At 42.9% G+C, this 25,148-nt stretch overlaps 1 protein-coding gene across 1 annotated transcript in view; it reads left to right on the plus strand.

Annotated features, from left to right (window-relative positions):
• LOC115088099 (adhesion G-protein coupled receptor F1-like) overlaps positions 1-25,148 on the plus strand; it is a 206,144-nt gene that overhangs the window by 114,823 nt on the left and 66,173 nt on the right. The window contains exons 4-7 of the mRNA XM_029596054.1: positions 10,076-10,243; positions 12,690-12,860; positions 15,447-15,553; positions 23,654-23,712. Of these exons, the coding sequence (XP_029451914.1) occupies positions 10,076-10,243; positions 12,690-12,860; positions 15,447-15,553; positions 23,654-23,712 (505 nt within the window). The remainder of the gene's footprint in view (positions 1-10,075; positions 10,244-12,689; positions 12,861-15,446; positions 15,554-23,653; positions 23,713-25,148) is intronic.

Below are 25,148 nucleotides of genomic sequence, written 5' to 3' on the forward strand. Positions count from 1 at the left end.
AAGTTTGCTATCCAGACAGCTAAACTTTTTCTCCAATCAGTCCTCAAGACAAAGATTCTTTAAGTTTGAAATTATTTATTGTACAGGTAAATTCTACTTACAATTGTTGCATCTCAAATGTGAGTCTCAAGGCAAAGATCTTTGGTAACTGAAGACAGGGCAGCAGGAGAGAGAAGGGAGTCTTTCATGTTGCAGGAGTTGGTTTATGGTAGAGATAGGAAGTATGAGGGATATGAGGCTGATTTAGTCTTCAGAAGAAGGCAGTAAGAGAAAAGGTAAAAACTCGATCATTTCAGCAAGTTTTACAGAGTACTGCTGACTCTGAAGCAGGCTTGAGCAAGACTGGGCTCTCGTGGAGAGCTGCTAAGGGAAACACCTCCACAAGCTGGGAGCAGGGGGGCAAGGTCCAATGGCAGCAAGCCTAAGAACCATGTGACACAGGGGGAGCATGAAGGACAGTCCCTTGAGCCTATAAGGCACCTAGGAAGACTCAAGTTAGATTGAGGGGCATTCAGGCTCTTCCAATAGTGAGAGAAAGTGGAGGGGGAGGGAGCTTCTCTTAAGGGCAAAGGCTCACAGACTTTTATCATGGGTTACAAAATGTGTTTCAGTATCAAGAATCCTCAGAAGGAAGGACTGCACTAAACACTGTTAAACTACAGTATATACAGATACAAACATGTACCCACTGCTGGGGACAGAACACCATTAACTGCTATTAATCAAGTTGACTTAGGGAATAGCCACTGCTATTAATTAAATCAGTAGCATGGGATCTTCTTGGTGTTTGGGTACTTGCCAGGAAACAGGATGCTGGGCTTGATGGACCCTTGGTCTGACTCAGTATGGCAATTTCTTATGTTCTTTTCTATTCTCAACTATTCTCAAAAAGCTACAATAGTTGCACTTAGGAAGGATAATTTTCAAATGGACTTCTGGGGGTAAAACAGTGCTTTACCTGCAGAAATAGCCCTTCTGAAAATTGCCCAGCTGATATGTGCTTACAATCTATCAGGGAGAAGCAATCAGGGGGATGGAGTCTGGGAAAGATATTCATTTATGTGTATACTTTGTGATTTTGAAAAGCATGCAGGTACATTTTCTCCTAATTATTCCCCAAAGTAGCAGGTGTAACTGTGTGTGTAGAGTTTTTGTGGGATAATTTTCAGAGTGAATATACACATGTGCATGTGCTTTTAAAATTGGTGTAACTTAGGAGAATAACAGCCCATAAATTTATGCAGGCTGTTATAAAATTACCCGCAAACCATCAGCTGCAGCAAAGACAAGTAGGAGCATAATCTATAAAAGAATAAAATTTGATCCTACCACATGGTACTAGGGGAAAGACTACTAGTGGCCTCAACCTCTTGAGAAACAAAGAGCAGAAAAATCATTCGAGCCACTTGTAATGCTCTTATCTTTGCCAAACTTTATTCAGAATGAAGAGAATTGTCTTTTATGGATCACCCTCCTACTTGTCAGCATTTTTAAGTATGAATGTTCTTCTTGTAGTTTATCTTGCATGCTTCTGTATCTTTATCAATATGTCAATCTACTGTTTCACATGTAGACTTCTTCATGCCCACTGGGACCTTTTGATCTGGTTGTATTTTTAATATTGTTTCTAAAACATTTTGTGATTTATATCCTGTTTTCTTTCCTGGGAGTTTCAAAAAACAAATAAAACAACCAGGAACTGGAGTAGTGTCTCAGTAAATAGGGATTTACTTAGTCATTCAAACTGGCACCATTAAATGTGGCTAAGAATGTGACACCATTAAATGTGGCTATTAAACAGAGGTAAAATTTTATTTTTTATTTATTTAACATTTTTTATATACCGAGGTTCTAGAGATAAAATCACTAAGCACTTCGGTTTATAACATGTGCAGGAATAATTAAAACAAATGGAAAAATGCATAAAAATATAGGGGTCAATTTTTAATAACCTGTGGTGTTGCCAATGGATGCAGATACTTCTAGTGCATGCACATTGTTATCATACTTGGGTAGTTTCCCTTTGAAAATTGCCTATCATAAACATGTGCTAAAAGTGTCTGCATATGTTTATACCTCCTATTTGTGCAAGATGTTTGTGTGCTCTTTTACTCCTCTGATCTAAACACACCCTGGGAATGCCTCTTTTTATTGAGGATAAAAGTATGTGCAATGTGAAATCCTGTACATTCCTTTTGCTGCTCTTGAGTGGAACAATTATCAACCAGGCCAATCAATTCAGTTATGATAGACCTCCTCCAGTGACCTGCTCTTATCATGCACTTGATCAATAAAATAACCACCTGGCCAAGCACTTAAGCAACATTTTCCTTTAGCCTCTGTTTCTTCACAGATAATGGCAAAATTCTGTACCACTGAGGCACCAGGGTCATTTCAGACATATACAACAGGCATTTAAACAAAGGCTGGCATAAAATCTATGCTGTTACCAAACATCTTTCCCTGCTATCTCCTTTTCTGTTAGCCTCAACCAAATGCTCTCCAGTTCCCTAACTGGGATATCTCCACCTGAAGCAGTCGCTTTTGACCTGCCGTGATCTCACACTGTCTGGCCTTTGGTTCTTTGGCAATCTCCTGCAACTCACAGTTTCTGTCTCCACGGCCATCCCACCTGCCATTAAAAGAGAATCCCATTCTCTCTAAGTAAAACAAACCTCACCTGCTTCCCCCACTTACTGCTAATAGAGTAGTATACTAGTTACATTTAAATCAACAGTACTTTGATATATAAAAAGTAATCAAAATTATAAAACTTATTATAACACTTTTAGCCAATAAATTAAACAGATGAAACACAAATCAAATTAGATAACCAACATATAATTTAAAAAAAGGCAAACAAACACAAGAGTCCATACAAACTGATTAAAAATAATTTGAAAAACTACATGTCAGTAAAAGGATTGTGTCTAATAAGCCTTATAATTTAAAAAGGAGACTCTTTGCCTCAGAGGGCTATGACATAACCTTTAACTGCTTTACTTGTTTGCAGAAGGAAGTCAGATCACCTAGACAGGTCCCAACAGGCATAAAATTCTAATCAATGCCCACAAACAAAAGTGCTCAATGTATGCTGTGTTTCACTTGAGAAGTCTACTTCGGGGGAAATCATCGTTTATTTGGATTTACCTGTCCTAACCTATAGAAAATTCAGAGATTTCTTTTTATGCAATTCACAAAATACAAAACTATTAAATATAAATAAAAGCCACAGAGAACATAAACTGGGAAGCATACTTAAGACAACATTATTATATACTGACAAACATTAACAAACAGCTTCACAGAAAGTTTTTTCACAGCAGTGTTCACAAAACATCAAGAACAGAATGAAATCCATAAGAATGCCTTTCCCAAAGTTACAGGCTGCCTGCAACACAACCCAATTTCAAATTTTCAGAAAGGCAGTCATATGATACTACCAGCCAGTTAATACTACATTGCAATAAAACAGGGGTGGCCAACTCTAGTTCTCAAGAGCCACAAACAGATCTGTTTTATATGGTATCCATAAAAAATGAGCATGAGAGAAATTTGCATGCACTGACTTCACTGTATGCAAATATATGCATATTCATTGTGGATATCCTGAAAATCAGACTTGTGTATGCCTGAGGACCAGAGTTGGCCACTACTGTAATCAGTAATTTAGGACAGGAGATCTCAACCCAGTAATTTAGGACAGGAGTTCTCAACCAAGTCCTTGGGACACACCCAGCCAGTCAGTTTTTCAGGCTACCCATAATGAATATACATGAGATAGATCTGCATGTAAAACTTCCACTGTATGTAAATCTTTCTCATGTGTATTCATTGGGATTATCCTGAAACTGACTGGCTGGGTCTGTCCCATGGACTGGGATGAGAACCCCTCATTTAGGAGGCCATTCACAAAGGTTTATTCCTTGAATGAACATCATTAATCATTCACAGGCATGTGTAAATGACCTGCAGTTCAACAGGGTTTCAAACTTGCAAAATGGGCAATCACATGATACCAACCAATCTGCTCCTTCATAATGAGGCATTGTATTAACAATTTGAAAAAAAAGCATTCACAAAACTATTAACATTAGCATAGAGCAGTGGTATTTACGTCTATTCCTCGATTGCCACAAACAGGTTTTCAGGATATTGATAATGAATATGCATGAGATAGATTTGCATGTATACTGCCTTAAGATAAACAAGAGACCAAGAGAGAAAGTAAGGACCACGCCGATGCCGACGTTCCGTGCCGCCCACTTACCCTCCCTGCGCTCCGACCCACCAATCCAGGGCTGGGAGCCGCGTCAAACCCAACGCCTGGGAGGACGGCCTTTCTGCCCTTTAAATCTGGGCTTACTTCAGCGGCGCCACACGCACAAAGGAGCGCGACCTAAGGGGCCTGCCCCTTTGTGCGCCCCTTCGTGCATCCCTGCCTGTGTCCTCGCAACACCATCTCAGTCGGCTTCAACTCGACGACTCACCCACTGCAACTTGTCGAGGTCCAACCCGGACTATTAACCACTTCCCAATACACCCCTCGGTCCATGATCCCTAAGGGATCATCAATATCTCTTCTCTCCCGAAAAGGACTCTTACATCATCAATTTGCCGTGCTCCTCCCAGGAGTTCTCCTATCTGTGTATCCCTTAAATGACTGCTACCTCCCGCCACCTCACACTGCTGTATACAAGCCTGCCAAAGAGACTCTCTTGTCCCATCCCTACTGTCTCCCAACTTACCATCAATCACCCCCCCCGCCCTCCACATTTACTCTCCCTCCCCCTCTGGAACCTCTCCATCACCCACTGTACAACAACCATGCACACGTTCCCCATACCTTCTATCAAACACTATCCCTTGGCAGACACCTACCCCCTCCCCAAATTCTCTCGAGAGCGTCACAGAAACCTTCTTCCTATCATGACCACTCCTTTTACACAAATAATTGGCCTTACTACCTTCACAATCCTCCTCCTAAATGCCCAATCCATCTCCAAAAAAACCTCCCTAATCAACGACATACTTAGAGACAACAATCCGGACATTCTAGCCATTACTGAAACATGGCTAAAGGATACGGACACCGTCCTCATCAACCAATTACCGATTGAAACATATGATATATTCTCTATCCCCAGGCCCAAAAAAAAAGGAGGCGGTCTCCTCCTAGCAACTAAAAAGACCTTAAAAATCTCACACAAACCCATCCCCCCACCTCCCAAACTAGAAATCAGCATTTTCACTGCACCTAACCGGCAAATCTGCCTAGCCTACGCCTCCCCAGGGCTTCTTGAAAAGAACCCCTCACTCCTAATTGAATACATCTCCAAACACATAAATTGTCATTCGCCTGCTATTATCCTTTGTGATTTTAACATCCATGTTGACACTACTCCTATATCACCCACCTGTGATGCCATCTTATCTGCCCTAGACGCTCTAGGATTCAAGCAGCTTATAACTAACCCCACACACCAAGCAGGTCACACCCTAGACCTCATTTTCACCAATACCCAAATCCAATCCAACCTACCCATATGCTCCCCCATCCCCTGGTCCGATCACTACCGCATTGACATTACCTGCACTATAAATAACTCCTCCACACCCTTACAATCCAACAAAAAAAACATTCACTTCAGGCATAACTGCACCCAAGATGACATAGTGGAAGCCATCGCTACAGAACTCACCAAAATTGACTTAACTGATGCAGAAACTGCTCTTAACTCTTGGAACCAATATACCAACTCTATAGCTAACAAGCTCTGCCCCATGCAAACCCGGGTTATCGACCCAGCGAAAACCAAAAAACAACCATGGTATACCACGGAACTAAATTCTATGAAGCACAACCTCAGAAAACTAGAAAGGAACTGGCGCAAAAATCCCACCCTTTCACAATTAACTACCTTTAGATCCTTCCTCCATACATATATACAACTGCAATCAATAAAACTAAAAGAGACTTCTACGCACACAGAATCCTCCAATTCAATCCTCGAGCCCTCTTTGAACTAGTAAACAACTTAACAAAATCCAGCCCAAATGCCTCACAAGACACAAACGATCAAGGCAAATGTGAGGACCTAGCGATCTACTTCCACAGGAAAATCTTCAACATTATGTCATGTTTCCCCACTACATAGGCATCCACTGAATTCATCATCAACAACACCAATGCAGGGCTACCCACACTAGAAACTACCTCCTCATTGGAAATCGAATCCATTATAAAGAAAATGAGACCATGCACACACCCATCAGACACCATCCCTACGAAAATCCTCCTCTCCATCCCTGACATCATTGCCAAGCCCATCTCTAACATCATCAACAGATCCATCACACTCGGCATCATCTCTAAAAACCTTAAACAAGCCATTATCAGACCCATTTAAAAAAACCCCACACTCGATCCCTCTGACCCCGCCAACTTTCGCCCCATTTCGAACCTGCCCCTAATAGCCAAAATCCTAGAAAAGTCAGTCAATCGTCAATTAACCCAATACCTTGACGAAAATAACATTCTCTCGCAGTCACAATTTGGCTTTCGTCTGCATCACAGCACTGAGACCTTACTCGTCTCTCTATCTGACTACATCCTCAAAAGCCTTGATAAAGGTCTTTCACATATCCTGATCCTCCTTGACATTTCATCGGCCTTTGACATGGTCAACCACAAAATTTTAACAGAATGCCTTACCAACATTGGCATTACAGGCTCTGCCTTACAATGGTTCCAATCCTACTTACAGGACAGGCAATACACTGTCCAATTAGCCAATTCTACATCCAAACCAATCCCCCTTGCACAAGGTGTGCCACAAGGCTCCTCCCTTTCCTCCACCTTATTCAACATTTATCTCTTCCCCCTCTGTAACCTTCTATCCAAACTCGGCCTCCCGCACTTCATCTATGCCGACGATGTGCAAATCCTTATACCTGTACATGACACACTTCACAAAGCCACAGAAACCTGGAACTCCACCCTTTCGGTTATTAACATTTTCCTGACAAGCAACTTCCTTGCTCTCAACATTGCCAAAACAGAGCTTCTCTACATTGCTCCCCAAAGCATTTCCCCACCCCTCCAATCAAACACCCCCTCCTCCACCAATGCCTTTTCCCAACATGTGCGCAGCCTCGGCATCACGATCGATAACCACTTCACCTTCAAAAAATTCATTAACAATACTATCAAAGCCTGCTACTTCAAACTTCACTTACTCAAGAAACTGAAACCCCTTCTACCCCTCAGTGACTTCCGCACCATTTTACAGGCCTTCATTCTATCCAAAATTGACTACTGTAATGCCCTGCTCCTGACTACCCAAAAGCACGCTGCAACCACTCCAATTACTCCAAAATGCTGCTGTCCGGATCCTGACCAACACCCACAAACGCGACCATATTTCCCCTGTACTGCAACACCTACATTGGCTCCCAGTCACTGCAAGAATAACCTACAAATCTCTCACCCTCGTCCATAAAGCCCTCCACAACCAAAATATGCACTGGTTAGAAGAACACCTTACATTTCTCAACACAAACAGACCTACTAGACAGCAACACAAAGCGACACTGCATATCCCCTCACCCAAAGACTCTAAGCTCAGCTCCACTAAAGCTCGGGCACTGACATTAGCTGCGCCCGCCCTTTGGAACAAACTCCCCCCATCACTGCATCAAGAAGCATGCCCAAAAAAATTCAAACAGGATTTATAAGCCTTCCTTTTCAAACATACTCTGAACAACACACCTCCCTCCTATGACCCCTACCCCCTCCCACAAAATCTACTCCCCTTTGTATATCTTGACTTTCCTGTAACCAGTGATATTCTCGGATATAATGATATCCTTGTATATAATGATATTCTTGTAAATAATGATTAACTTCCTCATACTATACACTCCCTACGCTATAATGTATAAAACATTCTATGTCACCCTATCTTTATATTCATTTGTTCATTTGTTCATTGTTTCACTGTAAAGCGTTTGTTGCTAATTTTTGTTTAATGTGAACCAATGAGATGTTCCCAATGTTCATCGGTATATAAAAACTTCTAAATAAATAAATAAAATAAATAAAATAAATGAAATCTATTATTTAGTTTGCTGCCCATGAGGACTGGAAGTGAATACCACAAATATAGAGAATCCACAGACAGGAAATAATCAACCTTGGCTATCAGATATGTATTGGTCCTGCTCATATAGAACTGATTTTATTGTATGTTAAATGGGATTTATTATTGTTTGCTTGTACATTGTAAACTGCCCAGAGTTGTGGAGATAAATAAATAATAACTGAACCTATTTGTCAATTAAAACACTCCTCAAGGAATAAATCCAATCACTTATGTTTGAGAAATTCTACTTAAAGGGCCTAGACAGCTAAAAAAAACAAAAATTAGAAAAAAATTAGTTCTCCTTGTAAAAGAGTCTTTCACAAAAACTCCTTCCCCCATTCAGATTCATCATTAGGCCCAAAAGATCCACAGCCAACACTGTTTTACTCTTAACAGAAATGTGCTTAAAATCATTTACTCTGTTCCCAATCTCAATCTTCTGGAAAAAAAAAAAAAAATTGGAGTTCATCTAAATGATGAGATTGCTCCTGCCAATGCTATACCAATAGAGCCACTCAGTGTTCACTGTTTCATAATTCTGATCTTCACCGTCTGCTTTCCCTACATATAGAAGGGAGCACGGATATAGAATAATGCACGTAACCCCACTTGTGTCACAGGTGGTAAAGGATTAAGAGGGAACATTTGCCAGTGCTAGGATGGACACAAAAAGTATTTATTTATTTAATAAAATGTATGAATCGCCTTACAGATTCAAAAGAATCATCCATAGCGATGTACAGAACATAAAACATAAAATCATATAAAAATAGATAAAACAACATCACATACCTACATAATAAAAAACAGCTTTTAAATTTAAAAAAAAAGGCAAATACTGCAATGGCCACAGCTAAAATGTGCGAGTTCCACCTCCTTTCTCCTTCCTAACTGGCTTTAGGTTAAGACTTCTTAAAACTACAGCCTCCAGCGATTTCCTGTTTCCTTTTCTAATTCGGACTACTACTGCCAGCAGACTTCTGTTCTGTTTCTTCTTTTCTTAAAGTGGTACTATATCCGACATCCTCTTTACAGAGCCCTCCATATCTCTGGCTGGCTATTATATCCCCATATTTGATTGTGTGAGATATATTTCTCACCACACCAGGTAAATATCCATTTATCTGAGTAAATGGCTTTGAAAAGTCTTCTCCCTGTGTTTATTTCAGTAACAAGAGACTTTGCTTTCTTAACTTTTAATGAACAATGACTGAGAAGCAATCTCATCTAGCTTGCACGGATTGCTGTACAGAATGAGGATCATGGAATCAGATGAATTTATAGCTAGGTTAAGTCTAAACTATTGTATGTTTAGAACAATGTACAGAATACATTCATCTTCCCTAAACTATGATGAATGTTCTTAAGGGGGAGGGAAGCATTTTCAGCCCCTCCATGTAGTTTGCTGGCTTACCCACAGAGAAAATAACTGCTTCCTTCCCTTACAAGCACATAAATATTTCCTAATACAAAGCAGCACAGTGGTGGCCAGGATCAGCTCGGTTTGTGTATGCTCTTGGTCCGAATGGCAAGTTGAATAACAATTCTCTTAAATGCTTATGAATGCCTAAGAATGATTTAGGTAATTGATATGCTGGTGACTGATCTACTCTTTGCTCATTCATCTTGATTCATCTCTGCCTCTCCAAGAAATGCCCATGTACTCCTCTGTCCTCAGGGCCTTAACATACATGCATGGCTATTAATTATAACACTAGGGAAATTTCCATCATAGACAATCCATCTCCCCTCCACGTTTTCAAATGCCTTCTTCTTCATAAGAGGGGACACAGTCGGCTTATGGTACTTAGCCGATTGTTTCATTAGGACGGATGGAATTAAGCTCAGTAGGGGAACTGGAAAGGGAAAGAAAATACATAAGGAAAGCATTGATATGATTCTTTTTTTTTTTTTTTTTTTTTTTACCACAGACCGAGATGTAAGATCTTACGTTTCTGAATATGAGTTGGATATTGAGGTGACCCTCCCCAACTCTCTTACTACAGGGGATCTTAAAGGCTTTCTGAACAGGGTGAACAGTAACCCTATCCTGGCCCGCGATGGATCTCTCAATATTACTCAGGTTCTCTTAACCACCGGTGAGTCAACACACAGCTGTACCCTGCAAGAATGAATTGCAAGGGTTTTTCCAGTAAACTGTTCTCCCCACACTCACGCATCGGTTGCTTTTTTATGAATAAAATACTGTATAATTGTTTACATATCAAAAATAAAAGCACAATGAAACAGTTTGCTTATGAATGAATGAAACAGAAAACATTCGCACACAGTTGAACACCTTTTATTTAAAGTTCCAAGATCCAAAAACTCCAGTTATCCGAAAAAGATCATTATATGGGTTTTGGCTCTTGTTACATTATCCAGAAAAATGTCTATCACTTGAAAACTGGTGCTGCATAGATGTCACAGCTACGCGCCTCAGTATTTTCTTGCCTTGATTAAAAGCCAGTTCTTTATAGGCAGAGCCACAGCTGATCAGGAGACTTGCACTACACCTCCTTTGATATAGGCAGAAAGACTGAGAACATGCAGAAAAGGCCACCAGTGAAAAGGAAGAGATGTGCTACCTCTATTCAGCAGTTCGTGAAGGTTCTTAAACTTGATCACCGAGCAAACATTGCATAACTCCAGCAAGAGCTTGGTGTTCAACAAATAACAATCCATGGGGGTCAATGTCCTAACCTGTGGGTGGGCTTGTGGAAATGAGTTGTACCATGCATTTTTTTTCTCATGACACTAAATCATTTAAATAATATTAATATGGGGTTTATTTTTATGATAAAGTCCATGCAAAATTGTAGAGTTTATTACAAAAAAATCTTAGCTATACCTTTGTGAGGTGTAGTTAAATTTCATGGAAAATTGCAGCTTTGAGTAGTTTTCCGCACATAATTTTGCTATGATGAGATCGTTAATGAGCTCCTCCAGTTTTCCATCAGATGGGCCTGTGATCCCCACCAGCCTCATAGCAGAGGCAGGGGAGGCCTGAAATCTGCGGAGGGGTGGTGGGAGGGAATCAGACCAAAGAAGGTCATGAGATGAGAGGTCCACTGGGAGTAAGGTGGTAGGAAGTTGGCCACTCCCAAAATTATGCTGCCCTAAACACAGATCTTCTGTTCCTATTGGGAATCCAGCCTTGGCTGGGACTCTCTAAAGGAGAGGAGCCTGGACCTAGGAAGAAAAATCTGTTCTAGGGGGAACATCCCACTGAAGATGCTGGGAGGGCCAGCCAATAACAAGACCAGGAGGGGCAGCTTTATCTACAAAGGGCTGGTGGTATCTGCCCACACCGAAGCACTGTCATAGTAAGTGAACCAATGTGCTGTAGAGCAGCCACTACTAGCTGGACTGAGCCAGTATTCCCAGATCTGTAGGTAAGTACAGCTCCAAGAAACCAATGGTCCCCGTGTTTTGGGGGAAACTAGAACAGAGACTGAGTAACTAGCCCTGCCTGCAGCTTTTCTGCTGGTTGCGCATTATGCGTTTGAAATCAAGTCTGTTGGACCCTTCCTGCCTGAACCCTCCCTTGTAACTTGCCTGCTACCAAACCCACAGTCTCAGGAGAGGAAGAGGAGAAGAACCCAAACATGGAGCACTACATTCTCTTTGAACTTGAAGTATATTTTATAAAATACAAGGGACACTCAAAAGGAATGCAGTTCAAACTCATTTGCAGAAGAGATCTACTACATCAATGGGTTTCCTCCATTTTATGTTTAAGGGGAACTCTTTAGCAAAACAGGTCCTCACTGATATTTAATGAAAGTGGAAGGTGATTTTCAAAGCCAAGTAAACCGGCCTGCTGGAAATTTTCCCTCTTCCAGCTGACTAAAGCTGCACGTAGCTGAATTAATCCATTATGTCCCAGTGTCCTATTTAGAGGACAGCCTCTTAAAATAATTTTGGGACATAATGGGTTAAGAAGAGTTTGTCTTGTGAGTGTGTTAGATTAAGGAAGGAAATCAGCACATGTACTTGGCATTTCCAAAGGTATGCATGTTATCTGCCCCTTCCCCCACCTTGGTTATCTGTACAAATAGCAAATGCAAAGTATGCGGGCACTTTTAGCATGCGCACTTTGCGCTACTTAATTTTCAAAGAGAAATTACCCAGGTAGTTTCTCTTTTGTATAAACAATTTTTTATTATAGAAATGTTATAACAGTACAGATGGGATTAGAGATATACAGTTTCTTCCATATCCCCAATCCCGTAACCCAACATTATTAACCAATTGCTATACATTTTTACCCCTGCCCAACCCTCCCCCCCAGGTACCTACTTAACGTTCATGTCAAGCTAATACGAAATCTAGCCGTGAAGTACATGTGGTAAAAGTGCCCATGTATATCCATTATCCATCCAATGACAACAATCAGTAAGTCATAACCTTACTCTGAAAGCATATGTATTCATTGTAGAATTCATACAATACTGGCAAAGGGGGTATATTTTGTCATATTTGGTGCTTTGATACAATCGCAATGCTAGTGTAACTTGTCTGAAATCCAACTTTTTTATCCAGTATGTGAAGCTACACATAATAAGATGCTTTGTTCCTGTGAAGATGGATATTCTTGGCCTCCTACGCTATGCAAAAGTTATCCTCCATGCAGTATCCCTTCGAGTAACCCAAACTGTAACTGCATAGAACGCTTACCTACAGATGACAATGTGGACTATTGCTCTGTGCCAAGTAAGACTGTACTTTACTGTAACTATTTCATTTGGGTATCAAAGCAAGTGGAATATTGACCTTATTCTACAGCATAAGTACAACAACTGGGAATCATTTTTCACAGAACTTCAAACAGGGAATTCATTTAGGATGCTGAAAAACATATTTCATTCTCATTTTTGAAAATCATTTTTAAAATGTCATTTATTTAGAATTGCAAACAGTAAGTGAGCGATTTTCAGCAGGATCTAGTGGGTAGCTAAAGAGCTTAACCAGGCGGTTAATAGGTTTAGCTAATCTAAAAGTGGATGGCTCTGGAGGTGTTCTTGGGGTTAGGGGAGTAATTATTTGGTTAACACTCTTTTCAGTGCTAGCTACCTAAGTTTAGCCAACTAACCTTGAGGAGTCAAATTGAAGGCCTAGATCTAGCTGGCTAGATGTTGACCATCTAGATTTTAGGATAATTTTCGACCTTAAGATAATCAGTCAGTGTGATAAAAACAGTTGGTTAAGCTACTATATACTTGGATACATAAAGATAGGCATCATTAGTACAAGTCTCTGGTGAGACCCCACCTTGAGTATTGTGTGTAGTTCTGGACATCACATCTACAAAAAGACATCAATAAGGTTAAGGCAATTTAAAGGAGGAGCACCAAAATGAAACATGGCCTGCACTATAAACAATGCCTAGAAAGAGTAAATGAGCTAAAGATGTATTCTCTAGATTAAGGAAGGGAAATGGGGTATATGAAACATTCAAGTATCTAACAGGCTTCAATAGAGTACCAGAATGCAGCATTTTCCATAGAATGAAAAGCTCAGGGATAAGCGGTTATCATATGAATGAAGCTGAAGAAAGGGAAGCCCAAAAGGCTACTTTTTCAAATGAGGGATACTTGGAAAGACTTCATCTGGAGATTATAGGAATGAAAATAATGGCTGAATTAAAGCATGCATGAAACAGATACAGAGTCCTGCTAGTGGCAGGGGGAGGGAGAAAGGAAAGGAGAATACCACAGATCAATAAATACTTGTGACAGCACAATAGGCAGGCATAAATAGGCAGATTGAGTGGACCATAAATGGCAGATGAAATTGAATGTGGACAAGTGAAAAGTGATGCACATAGGGAAAAATAATCAAAATTATAGGTACACCATGCTGGGTTCCATATTAGGAATCACCATCCAGGAAAAGGAATCATTGTGGACAATACGTTGAAATCCTCAGCTCAGAGCATGGCAGCAGTTAAAACAGCAAACAGAAAGTTAGGAATGGAGGACAAAACTAAGAGTATCATTATCCTGAACATAGATGTATGGTGCAACTGGACCTTGAGTTCTGTGTGCAGATCTGGTTGCTCCATCTAAAAAAAAACAACCCATATACTGGAACTATAAAAGATTCAGAGAAGGGCAATAAAAATGATAAAGGGGATGGAAAAGCACCCTTATGAAGAAAGACTAAACGGATTAGGACTCTTTAGCTTGGAGAAGAGATGCCTGAGAAGGGATATAACAGAGATTTATGAAATCATGAGTGGGGTGGAACAAATAAATAGGGAATGATTATTTACTCTTTCAGATAGTACAAAGATTAGGGGACACACCATGAAACTAACAGGTAAAAGATTTAAAGCAAACTGAAGAAAATATTTTTTTCACTAGTTAATACACAATCAAGTTGTGGAATTTGTTGCTCTGTGCCAAGTAAGACTGTACTTTACTGTACAGTCCCTTATCCAAACCCCTTTTAAATGCACAGCTGCATTTAAAAGGGGTTTGGATAAGTTTCTGGAAGAAAGAGTCCATAAGCAATTATTAGCCAAGTAGACATAGGGAAAACTATTGCTTATCCCGGGGAATGGATAACAAGAAATGGATCTACTCTTTGGGAGTTGCTGGGTTCTTCCTAGATCAGAGATCCAGCTTGGCCACTTTCAGAGACAGGATATCGGGCTTGATAGACCTGTGGTCTGACCCAGCATGGCATTTCTTACCTTCTTATGTTTTGACCAAATGCTACTTATCTGCCAAGATCTTCTGTTCTTCTTTGTTATGAGGTCACCATAGGTAAAACCTGTATACATCTTAGTCTGGCCTTCAAGACCTGGTTTTTAAGGATATACAAAATGAATATTCATCAAGTATGTTTGCATACATTTGGTCTGAGAAATAGATTAATTTGAATAGCTTCGTTACCTGGAAAATTAGATCCGTTTGTGGCCTTTGAAGATCAGGGTTATGCATCTCTACCCTAGGTAAACCCCAGTCTTTTGCAGATTACTCATTTCAGCTATCAAGATGCCCACCCCAAGCTTACCTCTAGTTATGAATGAAATAGGAAAGCTTGATAATATAAAGAACATTATAAACAAATGGCTTCTATATTGTCTGAATGCTACAAAGGTCTATACAAGTTAAAGAGTTAAATCTTTGGTAGCTATAACTTTCATATGCAAGCTTCCTAATACTGCTTATATTGCATGATTAAAAGTGAGAATAATGGTGGAACAATAGATGAGGTTTAACTACTATGTAAAAATTTGGAATAAGTTTAAATTATTACTGCTAACCATTCACTTCTTTTGTCTTTTAACAGCGAACACTTTGTATGGGCTTTGCAAAATAAACAGTGAATTCACAGATGAATTTTTGAACATTTACTCTGTAGTTTATAAGACCTATAAAAATGATTTTGAAAATGCAGTAAGTATAACTTCTACAAATAATAATTACTTGATAAATAATTACTGCTTGATAGGGAGGCATTCAGATGTCAAATTGCACTGAAACTGTTTTCATGATAATATCTTTATCTTGTTCCTACTACTGATAAAAAAACATGATATGAATTTATTTTTAAAAGTGGGAGAAAAGTAGAAGAAATCATATTTTGGCATGTTGCTTCAAATTGAATGTGACATAGCATGATGGCACATGTTTTATTGGTGCACATACTGCTGGCCAGTAAGTTGCATTAAAATTCCATGTATCACAATTCACGATCATCTACTGGCAATAATTTGAAGTTGTGCAGAACATAACCAATGATGGCTAGATTGAATCTTATACTTTTTTACTAGCTGGTGCTACGTGTACCACAATGTGTCTTTTATACAGCCTGTCTGAATATAGCTTTTGAAAGTTCCACAAATGCTCAGACAAATGATAATGGAACCCAGGAGAAGAGGAGTGATACTGAATCTGATACTCCCAAATGAAGACAATATCTCAAATGTTCGGGTAGGTGCCTACCATGGTATCAGGATCACCAGATGTTAAGGTTTGATATAACAGCCAAGAGAGTGTTACGCCCGTCGGTTGCAGGTGGCTGCGGCCGCTGTTGCTCACCTCTTTCTTCACTGCCTTAACTCCATGGGGAAGACTGGTGGCCTCTGCCAGCTGTCGCCGGCCTGCCTACCACTCCCAGGACTCCCGGGGCGGCATGGACGCCATCGACCACCATCTTGTTGTTGGAATCCCTTAGGCACGTGCGTGCATGGGCCAGTCTTAAGCACATCATGGCGGGAACCTCGGGGGCATCCCCTCCGGATAATGTCATTCCTCCAGGACATTTAAACCAGCTGGCCCTGCCTGCCGACGATTTGGCAACAAGATCCCTCACTGCCAAATCCGTCACGCTCTCAGAGGACCCTTCATTCCAGTTCCTGTTCCTTGGTGTGAGATGTCCTGGGTACCCGCTCCTTGGGGGCCCTCTCTTCATCTCTGGCTATCCGCTCCTTGGAGGACCTGATGCTTAGGACTTCAGTTTGCCTCGTTCCCCAGAGCTTCCCTGGAACCATCGTTACTCTTGCCGTTCGTACTCCGCTCTGCGGACCACCTACTATTCTACTGAGGACCTCTCTGGTGTACCCCGCTCTGTGGACCATTACCATCTCTATCGAGGACCCTCTCTGGTGTACCCCGTTTTGCGGATCATTACCATCTCTACCAAGGACCTCATTGGTGTACCCTGCTCTGTGGACCACTACCGTTTCTACTAAGGACCTCTTCGGTGTACCCTGCTCTGCGGACCATTACCAGCTCTACTGAGGACCTCATCGGTGTACCTCATTCTGAGGACCATTACCAGCTCTACCGAGGACCTCATCTGTGTACCCCACTCTGCAGACCACTACCATCTCTACTGAAGACCTCATCGGTGAATTCCACTCTGCAGACAGTTTCCAACTAGACTGAGGTATCCTCCTTGGGTATTCCCCATTCCACAGACCTGGTGACTCCTCTGAGTCTGTGTGACTTTACTCTGGCACCTCCCGCTCCGCGGGTAGTGCTGCTCTACCTCTTTAATAAAGACTCCAGACTTACACTATGTCTGACATCAGCTGAGACCTCGCCTCCCAATGATGAGGCTCACAGGGCTCCACCCTGTGGGCGGTACCATATCTCTCCTCTGCCCAGGGCCCACATACTCTCTAATCCTAACAGATTGCCAAGTCCATGGACCTGGTACAGGTGTCGGCGATCCAGGCCATCCCTGGCCTGGCCCAGCGAATCACAGAAGAGCAAAAGATCCTAGAGACTTTGGCTAGCGCCATAAATCAACTGAGCAATCGGCTGGACTCCGCCCCGATGCCTGGCAATCCTAACTCAGCTTTGCATGTGCCACCCTTCTGGCCTCCAGTGCCCTTGCCGGCACCTTCCCATTTTCCAGGTGACCCCTTGTTATGTAGGGGCTTCTTGAACCAGTGCAACATGCACTTTTCTTTACAACCTGCATATTTCCCTGATGTAGTCTCCAAAACTACATACATTTTGTCCCTTCTGGACGGAAAAGCATTGGCCTGGGCGTCGCTTCTTTGGGAGCAAATGGATCCAGTCCTCAATGACCTGCCGGGCTTCCTCGTCCTTTTTCGATCCCAGTCGAAAGCCCATCTCCGGGCCTACCCTACTACATCTGCAACAAGGATCCAGATCACTGACCGATTACGTCATCGAATTTAGGATCTCTCATTTGAGTTGCACTGGGACCTGGGCTGCCTGTGTGCCATATTCCTCGAGAGTCTGAGTCCATGTATCAAGGACGAGTTGGCCGCACGAGAACTCCCGGAGGCCTTGGATTCCCTTATAGACCTCGCCGGTCACATAGACCGCCATCTGCATGAGCGTTCCCAAGAGGTCAGAGGTGCCAAGAAGTTGGATTCCGGTGCTCCATGCCTTCACCCAACGTCATCCACTCAGACCGCTACTACACAAAGCACCGAGGACGAGGAACCAATGTAAATGGGTCATAGTCACCTATCCTCAAAGGAGAAGCATTGTCACCAGAAGTCTGGCCTTTTCATGTATTGTGATCAAACAGGTCATGTGGTACCCTCCTGTCCACTCCATCTGGAAAACTCCCAGGCCTAGAATCTGCCAGAGTACTCCTCTTAGGCCTGACAGCACCCTCTCCTCCGTTAACTCTGCCTGTCACCATTAATTTGGACGCTCAGGAATTTCACACCCTGGCATTTGTGGACTCCGGAGCTGGTGGAAATTTTATCCTCCGACAACTCGTGGAACACCTTTGGATTCCCACCTTCTGTATACTATTGCCATTGTTACTCTCCTTTATTCATGGTGAACCATTACCAGACGAAGTTACCTTCTCCACGATCTCCATTCGACTTTGCACAGGTTCTCTGCATACAGAGACCATTTCCTTCCTGATTTTGGACCTAGGACTGCCATGGCTGAAACTACACACTCCACAATTTGATTGGAGTACTCTCCAATTGTCTCACTGGGGTGATTACTGCCACAAAAAGTGTTTGGAGGTCGTGTCCCTGATGCCCTGCCTAGCCATCACGCCATCCATTCCGGGGCTTCTGCCGCAGTATTCCTCCTTCCAGGATGTGGTCTCAAAGAAAGCCGCAGACACTCTACCTCCTCATCGCTCTTTTGATTGTGCTATAAATTTGTTGCCTAACACTGAGCTTCCCCGAGGAAGAATCTACCCACTTTCACTGACTGAGACAAAGGCCATGTCTGAATATATACAAGAAAGTTTGGCAAAAGGCTTCATTTGACATTCCAAATCTCCCGCTGGAGTAGGGTTATTTTTTGTGGGGAAAAAGACATCTCCCTCCGGCCGTGTATAGATTACCATGGCTTAAATGAGATTACACAGAAGGATCGCTACCCCTACCTTTAATCTCCAAACTGTTTTACAGGTTCCAAGGGGCCAAGATATTTACCAAATTGGACCTCAGAGGAGCTTATAATTTGGTCAGGATACACCAGGGCGATGAATGGAAAACCACATTTAACACCCACAACGGCCATTTTGAATCCCTGGTAATGCCGTTTGGCCTCAGCAACGCTCCAGCGGTGTTTCAGAATAAGATGAACGAGATCTTCAGAGACATGCTCTACAGTTGTGTCGTGGTCTACCTGGACAACATCCTGGTATTTTCACAAGACCTCCAGAGCCATCACCAGGACGTCATCAACGTTCTGCAATGCTTAAGGGATAACCAGTTATACGCCAAAGTGGAGAAATGCTCTTTCCAAAAGGAGTCCGTCCCTTTTCTGGGCTATGTCGTCTCTAGCCAGGGGTTTCAGATGGATCCACAAAAGACTGAGTATTCGCGATTGGCCTCAACCAATGGACCTTAAGGCGCTCTGAAGATTTCTTGGTTTTACAAACTACTACAGGTCATTCATCAATCACTATTCAACACTAACTGTTCCACTCATGACTATGAGTCGTAAGGGAGCAAATCCCTCTCAGTGGTCACCCGAGGCCGTGACCGCCTTCCAGGAGCTCAAGGAGGCGTTCCTACAAAAATCATGCTTGTGTCATCCTGACCCTCGATAGCCCTTCATTGTTAAAGTGGACGCTTCTGACGTCGGGGTTGGTGCAGTCCTTAACCAGCATTCCACTAACCACACCTTGCACCCATGTTCATTCTTCTCCCGACGCTTCTCTCCGGCTGAGCGTAATTATGGAATCTGGGACAAAGAATTCTGGCGATTAAATTTGCCTTTGAAGAGTGGTGCCTCTAGCTTGAGGCAGCATAACAGTATACACTGACCACAAGAACCTCAAGTACCTGCACCATGCTTAACGCCTAAACTACTGGCAGGCCGGCTGGTCTCTCTTTTTTACTCGGTTCAATTTCCTCCTTCGATACCGGCCAGCTAATAAGAACATCCGAGCAGATGCCCTCTCTTGTTCGTTCACTACTGATGATGTGCCAGATGTCCCTCGGCACATCATTGACCCGACTAAAGTACTCTCCGCCACACTCACACTGCCATCCAGGAAGACAGTGGTTCCCCGACCTCTTCGAAGGAAGATCCTCCGCTGGGCGCATGATTCATTACTCACTGGTCATCCCGGATAAGCTAGGTCTCTCTCAGCACTCCAGATGTTCTATTGGTGGCCAACCATGAAGAAGGACGCCCAAGCATATGTGGAATCATGTCCCACTTGTGCTTGTCAAAAGCCGCCGACAGGCTATCTTTGGGATCTTCTACAACCTCTTCCTGCACCCAGTGAGCCAAGGGCACATATAGCCACAGATTTCATTGTGGACCTCCCTTCTTCCAGTAGCAACAACACCATTTGGGTTACCGTGGACTGATTTTTGAAGATGGCTCATTTTGTGTTGTTACCTGGTCTTCCTTCAGCCCTGGAATTAGCAAAATTGTTCATTCGCCACATCTTTCGCCTCCACGGATTCCCGAAATACATACTCTCTGATCGAGATGTACAATTTATGGCCAGGTTTTGGAGATCATTAAAATATTTGGTATTGCCTTGGCCTCACATGGGCCCACATCGCAGGCCAATGGACAGACAGAGAGGACAAACCGAACCCTGAAACAATTTCTGTGGGTGTATGTGAACTCTCAGCAGAATGACTGGCCTGACTTACTTCGCTGGGCCGAGTTCACCTTAAACTCCCACTAGTCTGCATCTACCGGGTCATCACCCTTTCAAGTAGTATACGGACGCCAGCCTCTGCCTCCTCTTCCACTACCTTTGTGTCTTCTCCGGCGGCACAGGCTACTGCACAAGAGTTTCATCAACTTTGGGATCACACCAAACAACTTCTCGCAAGCCGCCCAGAAGTCAAAGACGTTCTACTATGCCCATCATTGAGCAGCTCCACAGTTTAACCCTGGAGACAAGGTGTGGCTCAGCACTCACTTTATTCACTTGAAACTGCCTTCAGCCTGCTTCGCTTCCAGATACATCGGGCCTTTTCCTGTACTTTGTCGGTTGGGTCTGGTCACCTACAGTCTCCACCTGCCCACATCGCTCAAGATTCATAACGCCTTCCACATTTCACTATTAAAGCCTCTCATCTTGTCCGAGTTCTCCAAGAAACCACCAGAGCCCCAACCTCTGGCATCAGAGGAGGACATTACATATCAGGTACAGGACATCCGGAATGTAAGGAAGCGATGGGAATACTTGATCTCTTGGGAAGGATTTGGCCCTGAAGAGAACAGCTGGGAGCCTGCAGTCAATATTCTTGACAAAGAACTGATCAAGCAGTTCCATGCCTCTCACCCAAGAAAGCCCAAACCCCGGGAGAGGGGCCATAAGAAGGGGTGTACTGTTATGCCCATCGGTCGCAGACGGCTGCGACCGCTGTTGCTCACCTCATGCCTCTCTGCACTAACTCTGTTGGGTAGTCTTGAGGACTCCGCCAGCTATCGCCGGCCTGGCTGCCCCTGTTCCCAGGCCTCCCAGGACAGCGTGGACACTGCCGACCTCCATCTTGCCCTTGGAGTTCCTTAAGCGCACGCTCGCTCTTGGGCCAGTCTTATACACGTCATGGCGGGAACCTCAGAGGCGACCCCCCCGGATGACTTCATTTATCGTGGACTCTTAACCCAACTGGCCTTGTCTGCCTACAACTTGGCAATGAGTTCCCTCATTGCTGAATCCACTTAGCTCACTACAGACTTCCCATTCCAGCTCCTGCTTCCTCGTTGTGCGACATCCTAGGTACCTTCTCCTCAGGGGCCCTTTCCTCGTCCCTGGCTACCCACTCCTCAGAGAATTTTGCGCATAGGACCGCTGCCTGCCCCGTTCCCTGGGGCTTCCTCTGAAACCTTTGCTACTTCTACAGTGAGTACCCCACTCTGCGGACCATTGCTGTATCATCTCTACTGTGGAACCCTCGCCGGTGTACCCTGCTCTGCGGACCATTGCCGTATCATCTCTACAGAGGACTCCTCTTTGGGTATACCCTACTTCACAGACCTCGTGGCACCTCTGTGTCTATGTGACTTTCATGATACACTCCCCGCTCGGCGGGAAGTGTCGCTCTACTGCTCTATAGAGACTCAAGGACTTCTGAGCTACATCTGACATCAGCTCCCTGCACTGACGCTCCATGGCTCCACCCCCTGGAGCCATCCTCTCTAGCTCCTTCTGTCCTCTCAGCTTGCTCTCTCTCTCCAGTACCTGTTATTCCATGTACCCCGCAGCTGAGACCTCACCTTCTGACTGTGAGGCTCACGGGTCTCCTTTCCATGGGCGGTACCATCTCTCACCTTGGCCCAGGGCCCACATACCCACAAAACCTAACAGAGCATGAAACAATAAATAGAGTAATTACGAAGTTAGGGGAATTATTATTAAATGACATTAATGTGTTGTTGCACATTAATTGCCAGGAATGGTAACTTTCAAACCAGTGTGAGGGTGCACATTAGCACGCATGAGCTGGTGCACACCAAGGGATGCAGCCATTTTATAATTTATGTGCACTTATGCACACATGTTATAAAACAGCCTGGGTGCACGCCCATGTGTGTACAACTTTAAATAGGAGCATGTATAGGCGCAGAAATCCCTCTTCTACTGCATATGTTGGGGGATTTTAAAAGGGGTCATGCCCACACCATTGTCAGTTTCACCAGTTCATCCACTATTTCACCTGGTTAAGAGCTAGGTCCTCAAAACCTCCCTAGTTTAATAGCCTACACTCCCCCACAATCACCCCAGACCCTTAAAACCCCTCATGGATGGCTAGTTTTTGAGGGCTTTTTTTTAACTTACACCTCCTCCATAGCAGAATTAAACTAAATTGGCCCTTGTCCTGGGCACACATATCTCTTGGCTCCTCCCAAAATGCCCATGTCCCTACCAGACTCTGCCCCTTTTTGTGTGCACTGCCGGAGATACATGCACATCTCGGTGGCTTTTAAAATTTGGTGGGTGCACGTCAGCCTGACTTGTGCATTCATCTGCTAATTGATGCATGCGTCGGGCCTTTAAAATTCACCTTTATGCTAGCGCTGTATGCGCATTAAGGGGGTCAATTTTTAAAGCCTTAGGCGGCAATCATGCACATAAATTAAGGCATATAAAAGTTATTGTGTAAGTTTAATGCAGTTTAATAAATAGATCTCTTATTGTGAAAAGGGATAGGTTTAGAATTTCTTTGCTGTTTGAACTTGTAACTTGTAAAAGAATGAATAAAAGTGGCTAATTGTTTGGGGGGGTTTTCTGGAAGTGGGGGTGGGGGTGTGTTTAAAGACAATGTAGTGAGTGCTAGAGAACAGAGAAACTGTAAAAGGAAAAGAGATGAGAACTTTACAATTGATCGTCTTTCCCTGATTTATCGATTGCTTCTTTGCCATGGGAATTACTTTGCAATTTGCTGTGACTAAGGGCCTGATTCTATTTTCCCATAGACACAGAATGAGAGAAAAGCTTTAGTGAATCAGGCAGTAAGTTTGAAAACAGTTCTTTGCTTCTTTGAATTGCAAACTGTTACTTATCTGATGAGACTGATATCAGAGAAAGACCTAATATTATTCTCTTCTCTTTTTAAGCTTTTTGAAGCTTACAAGGCTATTGAAGGATTTTTATCTGTAAAAGTCACATATATTAGGTAAGTATACCAAAACAAATTGATCCATTAATGGTTGTTTCCCTTTGTTGCAGGAATCCTCCTTGTCAGATGTAGAGGCTTAATGTCAATGCAGCAGATCTTTATTCAGTGTCCATGGGGAAATTGCTGTAAAACACTATAAAGTTACACAGTTTCAGACAACCAGGTTTGCTCCAGTCTGTAGTGTTTAAAGCTACCTTTCGATAATCCTTTCTTTACATATGTGTTTGAACAGAGAGGGGATCCAACAGCAAGCAGGTCATAGAATTCCCAGACAGGAATAAAGGAAAATATAGCACCTACAGAGAAAGGAAAAGGAGTGGGTTATATTAGACACCTGTGTAGCCTCTCTTCCAGTGTTTGCATGAGAAGGAAGGTGTCACACTCACTCGCGGGGCTAAGTCTTTGCACAGTTGCACAACCCCTGGGGGGGGCGGATCCTCCAAAAAGGGGAGAAAGAAAGACCTCTAGGACCCAAGATGCAGGCAGGAAGCCTTTTCAGTGGGAGGAGTAAATAGGGTGGATGGAAGTGCCAAATAACAGACTGGACACTCTGAATGGATGTTCCAGCTTAGACTTTACTGTAGCAGATCTTCAAAGGTAATCATTTGGCACCACACACACACTTATTTTTTTATTACTTCCTTTACTCAACTTATTTTTCCCAAATTTAGGCTTAGATTTTTCAAATTGCTATACTTACGACGGGAATATGGCACGTTAGCAGCTGAGATAAAAAAAAGGGATGTGTAGCACCTACACATTTTTGATATTCCGCATCACGAAGTAAAAATCGTAACCTGCAATCATTTTTTGCATCATGGGATGCAGTATCGCAGTGTGCGATGGATTAGCACATCCCACCCAAACTGGGAGATACGTGCACAAGTCGGGCCAATACGCGCAGAACGGATTCCTAAGCCGTCCGAGTATGCGTGTATCTTCCGCTGTGCGCACATGTGAAAAGTAGCGAAAAAGGGGTAGGGCATTGGCGTGTGTCGGGGAGACACCAATAGATGTGCACATATATATCAAATAGGGTGCACAAACATGTAAGCGCTTACAGCCTATTGGATATCATGAGCGCATATATGCATGTATGTAATGAAATAGCTGCAGCCCTTAAAACACAGTCATGTATATGTGTGCATGGTTTCTAATAGGCTGAAAATACCTACATGTGCTCTCTATTTAATATATATATGTGCACATGTGCACGCAAATCCTGCTTCCATCACGTAAATGGGCCAGTCAGGCAGCCAGTTTCCCACTACTATTTTACTTCCCCTAACATAGAAGATTTAGGAAGAAAGGGCAGGTAAGAAAAGGTATATTTTTTAGCCCAGTAGAGCTGTGTAGGTGTGTCTGAGAAAACTCATTTTAGCGCTTCCAATATTAGCTACCATTATAGCTGCGATCCGCAATAACAGCACCTG

The sequence above is a fragment of the Rhinatrema bivittatum genome, chromosome 3 (assembly GCF_901001135.1).
Source record: "Rhinatrema bivittatum chromosome 3, aRhiBiv1.1, whole genome shotgun sequence".
Lineage (NCBI taxonomy): Eukaryota > Metazoa > Chordata > Amphibia > Gymnophiona > Rhinatrematidae > Rhinatrema > Rhinatrema bivittatum.